We start from the raw sequence: 5,249 nt of genomic DNA, 5'->3' as shown, positions 1-5,249 counted from the left end.
ATATATATATATATATATAGTGAATGCGCATGGCTTAGTGGTTAGTGTGTTGTACTCACGATTGCGAAATCATGGGTTCCATTCAAAGACCGGGCGTTGAATTGTGGTCTTAAGCGAAGCACATCATTTCACGTTGCTCGGCGATCATTTTGTAACCTGGCATGTGACACCCAGTGTTCCTGCACCGGTAATGCGGATTAGATGGAAGGAGTGAGTTTATGTCTACACAAATATTTGATCACTAAACAAATCATCTATGTGGTTGTTTGATAAGAAATTGTCGAACTCTCATACGTCGTCCAACGAAGGGAAAGTTCATCATATATGTGTGCGTGTGTGTGTGTGTGTGTGTGTGTATACGTACATGTATCTATGCATTCGTGTGCGTATGTATTTATGTATGTATGCACTTAAGAATAGGATTCTTATTTAGTAATAAAAATACATCTCTTTCTGATCCTCTACATATTAAATTTAATCTCAAAAATGATATCCTGTTGATTGTCAAAATGTCACACATGAACATGATACAATGTATCTATCACAGACACATTATAAGGTTTTGTCCCCGTCAGTCACTTTTAACCGTACTGTTACATCTTCTCTTCTGGTCATTGAAGTAATATAGGATATTATATCAATGCAAATCTGTCCTCGTCTTGTTATCGCTATATCTGATATCCAGTGACCCCATTTACTCTTTTATGATGTTTTGTTTTCCAAAAAAGTATTATGAGTGTGCACAAAAATCCTATTACGAATATTGTGGATAAAATATCTGTTCCTGTTTATGTTAAATCGAATTTCATGTAACGAACTGATGGGCCTCATAAGAAATTACTATTTGAAGTTTATTATATACGTTCATCATAATGCGTCTGTTACCATTCTTTTTATAGTTATATCTCCAACACAAAATATAAGAAACGCATGTGTATAGTGTAAGATTATCCTGCTTATGAACCCGCCAAAAGTCTTACATAAGATCCAATACACACAGAACTCTGGTAATTTCTATCCAATGAGCAATCACAAAGTTAATATTTGCAAATTTTCTAGATGATCTTTTTGCAGGTATTGTAAATCTCAATATATATTCAGAATATGTTGCGTTGGAGGTAATATATAATAATTTATATGTTACGACTAAAGTGGTCTTTTTTTATATATGTATTTTAACATCGATATCTTCCTTTTTACTAAACTGCGGAACATCTCGAAATTGTGAACACATTCGTCAGGGGTGATGTGAGGGTCATCTTAATTTACATACGGGTCAGCATTTCATCAGCATATTGCATTTCATAGATCACGATTGTACATCAAATGCTTGTTATTTTGAGACGTCAGAAATTGAAAAGCTTTCTCACGTACATGTTTCGTATATTAACTTCAAATTTTTAATCATGACTGATTTTCATTAAAATTGTCTTCGTGTACATTAAAATCAGTATACATATCAGGACACATCTTTGTTTACCACGACTGTTGATTACAAATTCATGTGTAATTTCACCATAGCAAACACTCCACCGTTCATACGAATATAAAATACAGAACCATTGAGATGAAATGTCTGGGCATCCAAATAGTTGGTTTATGTTTCACATGACAATTCTCTGTTGCTCCTTCAATTTTTCTTTGTCAGTCGAACAGCAAAACATCATATCTTGAGGCTCATATAGTGTATCAAAATGTACTATGATTTCCACACTACTTGGTGATAGGGAAAAGTGTATGTAGCGTTAAAATAAAGGCATCGAACTGAGAGGTTTCGTCAAACAAAAGTGTGATTCAATTTGGATGTTAAATGGGATGACTGTTAAAATAATGAAGTAGTGGCAAAGACAAAAACCATGAGAATCCAAACCATCATTGAAAAATATGAAGCCGATGGTTGAGACATGCAAAGTGATTGCCAGAGAACGCCTAATGAGATCCTGTACTCTGAGCGTGCAGACGGTCATCGGCCAATGGGTGCACCTAAGATATGCTTCTCTGACTCGATCAAGAAGACCATGCCATTGATCAACATCCTACCTGTCAACTGGGAATATGTCGAGGAAGACCGTAAGTACTGGATGCGATTATGCGTAGAAGGAGCGGTTACTGCAGACTTTGTTCCATACCAGCAGGCTGAAGAAAAAAGAACCAGAAGGAAGGTAAGAGCACGGCAGCGACTTCTTGGAGAGTTACCGTCTCTGCAGCTTCGGTGCATGTTCTGTGAACAAAAGTTCATCTCAAGCATCGGAAGGTACAACCATGAAAAATGGAAGCATTACTAAGAATGATAAATAAGCGAGGAAGAGAATAACCTTTAAAATATACTCGGCTTCGAGAATAATGCCAAAGAAGAATAAGAAAAAGAAGATATAATATGACTGTAAGAATACAAAATGTTCATTGATACCTGAAATTCTTTCCTGGTAATTCGTTAGGTAGTAATAGGGCACCTATTAGACATCAAGTTACAGGTAAAATAAATCTCATTAACACAATTGTGAGTACGTATGTGTGTGTGTATGCCAATGTCCATACATGTACGTGTGTGTTAGTGTATGTGTGCCGTATATGCGTAAATAACTGTATGTATATATCTATATCTATATCTATATCTATCTATCTATCTATATATATATATATATATATATATATATATATACATGCATATATATACACACACACATATATGTATACACACGCACACCCACACACACACACACACACACACACACACGTATATATATATATATATAAATAAATATATATATACATGATACATATGTGCTAATACTTATGTGTTTGTGCGAGCAATTAACCGTACTAAATATTCCGTCATCTTAAGCTATTTTCTGACAGACAATATTTCTCTTTGATTAATTACTTCTTTTTAACTTTGCTTCATACAATTAGTTCTAAGAAGTTTAGCATTTATGTGTGTTTTTCTTCATGATTTGTTTCCTTTTCATTTCTCTTTTCCCTCCCTATCTTTTGCCATCAGCAAACAATTCGTTTGTCTTGGGAAACGTGTACGACATTGTTCGTTTACATAGTATTCTTGGTTCGCACCATGTAAAACAAGCAGTTTTTCTGTTTGCATTGCTGTTTAATTAAAGCTTCTGACTCAACAAGGCAACTTAAATAAATAGTAGTTAGAATGTGTTGTTGTGTAATGTTCTTTCTTCCATCGTGTTTCTCTTTGGTAAACTGAAGATATCTGCATAGTTACGAAAATCTTCTTGTATCGTCGTCGCTCTTACTTTGAATAATAGCATCGGAATTTATCTTTTAAAACTTTCTGCCTATCATGTTGTTTACTTTAAGTGGGTCGATCGGTCTGCATCTCTTTAAATAAAGATTATTTTAGATGACTTTTCTGGATGGTGACGGAGGAGTGGAATCATGCAGTTAAATTTTCTGTTTCCCACGTAATTTTATCTCCAAGAACAGCCAACGATGTTTATTCAAGAATTTCTTCTTTTAATACAATTTTCTCATGAAACCATAATAGATACCAAATGCCGGTAAACCTTCAGCAAAGATTGAATTTGGTTTAAGATTTCGAAATTTAATCAAGACAATGAATCGTTTATTTATTTCTTTTTCGAAGAATTTCATGACAAACATTTACACGGAATGCGAGAAAGTTGCTAACATCGATTATTGCATATTACCATTTATTATCAAAATATGACAGTGCCACCTTCAGTGAAGAGTTAGAAATAGCAACGATATCGCCATCATCATAACACACGCTATATTATTTAAGTATTAATAAACAAAAATATTGACCAAAGCATTCATAAATCAATTGGTTCTGAATATAAAATGGAGAGGCAAAACAACAACTCATCTATCAGAAATAAATTCGATTAGAGGCCGTCATATATAACTTTCAAGTTGGACAACAAATACGTCGTGAAGATAGGATTAGCAAATTCATCATATAAAAAAAAAATCTGCATTCAAAAAATAAAGAAAAATATCCAAAATTTCTTACGTAATCGCTTATGAAACTTTCATATAAACAGTGTTACATTACGACACATCATATACTGTTTCGTAAACATACAGCAAACATATGCACCGATATAGGATTTATGCATATGATGACGCAAATGCAGGCAACCGCATGTTCTCATAAACACACAACGTATATACATTCACCTATACACACATACACACATGTACATACATATACAGAAGCACGTATGCATGAAGTATGTATGTATGTATGCACGTACGTATGTACGTATGTATGTATGCATGTATGCATGTATGTGCATCTATGTATGTGTGTGTTTTTTCTTCAGCTTTTAATTATTCGAATTGGGATGTAGTTAACAATAGCAAATTTATATTTACAACTTCAGAAAAGTTTTGCCATTTGTTCGTTTGAATGTATGTACACATGCATACATGTATGTATATATGTATGTATATGTGTAAGTGCATGTATGTCTGCGTGTATGTATGTGTGTACCTACGTGTATATATGTATGAATGTGTGTGCATGTATGTATGTGCATATATGTATGTTTGTGTGTGTACATGTATATATGTATGTACGTATGTATGTATGTATGAATGTATGTTTGTATGTATGTATGTATGTATGTATGCATGTATATATCAGTGTATGTATGTGGCAAGAGATATATGTCAAGGTAGAATTTACAGTGCTGTTAAATTGATTTTTTTCATTTGGTTATCGTACAATTAGGCCAGACCACATGCTCGTTTTAGAAAGAATTCTACTTGTTTGATGTAATTTTCGAGCCACTAAGACTACATTTTAAAAAAATGTTGCTCTCTTTGTTAAAACTGTTATATTTGTTGAAGAAAGCCACTACCTCTCGTAAGTTAGTTGGCCATATTCACAACCATTTAAAATTCCTGATAGATATAAACATACATATATACAAGGCTGGGCTCGATTTCTTGGTTGAGAGGTGCGTTGATTTCTTTAGCAAAACACTTCACTTTACCTTGCTCCAGTCCCCGTTTCGTTCAGTGGGGAAATGTTGACCTGCCCAGCTAACAAGCGGGTTGGCGTAATCTGAAGGCTAAAACAAGGCAAAGCACATTGTGATTAACGATGTTCAACATCTACGATGAACATCTGACCGCCTGGATCGTCACGTGATCGCAGGAAAAGTGAGTGAGTGTGTATGTATGTGTGTGCATGCGTGTGTGTGCGTGCATGTGTGTGCGTATATATATATATATATACATATATATATATATAT

The 5,249-nt window shown here is 34.2% G+C and overlaps 1 protein-coding gene across 1 annotated transcript in view; it reads right to left on the bottom strand.

Annotated features, from left to right (window-relative positions):
- LOC106867898 (opioid-binding protein/cell adhesion molecule homolog) overlaps nt 1-5,249 on the bottom strand; it is a 54,935-nt gene that overhangs the window by 19,440 nt on the left and 30,246 nt on the right. The window contains exon 4 of the mRNA XM_014912966.2: nt 2,041-2,136. Coding sequence (XP_014768452.1) covers nt 2,041-2,136 — 96 coding nt within the window. The remainder of the gene's footprint in view (nt 1-2,040; nt 2,137-5,249) is intronic.

Source organism: Octopus bimaculoides, chromosome 12 (genome assembly GCF_001194135.2).
Source record: "Octopus bimaculoides isolate UCB-OBI-ISO-001 chromosome 12, ASM119413v2, whole genome shotgun sequence".
NCBI lineage: Eukaryota > Metazoa > Mollusca > Cephalopoda > Octopoda > Octopodidae > Octopus > Octopus bimaculoides.
The sequence above is the reverse complement of the archived record's forward strand: the minus strand, read 5'-3'. Positions and strand labels throughout refer to the sequence as shown.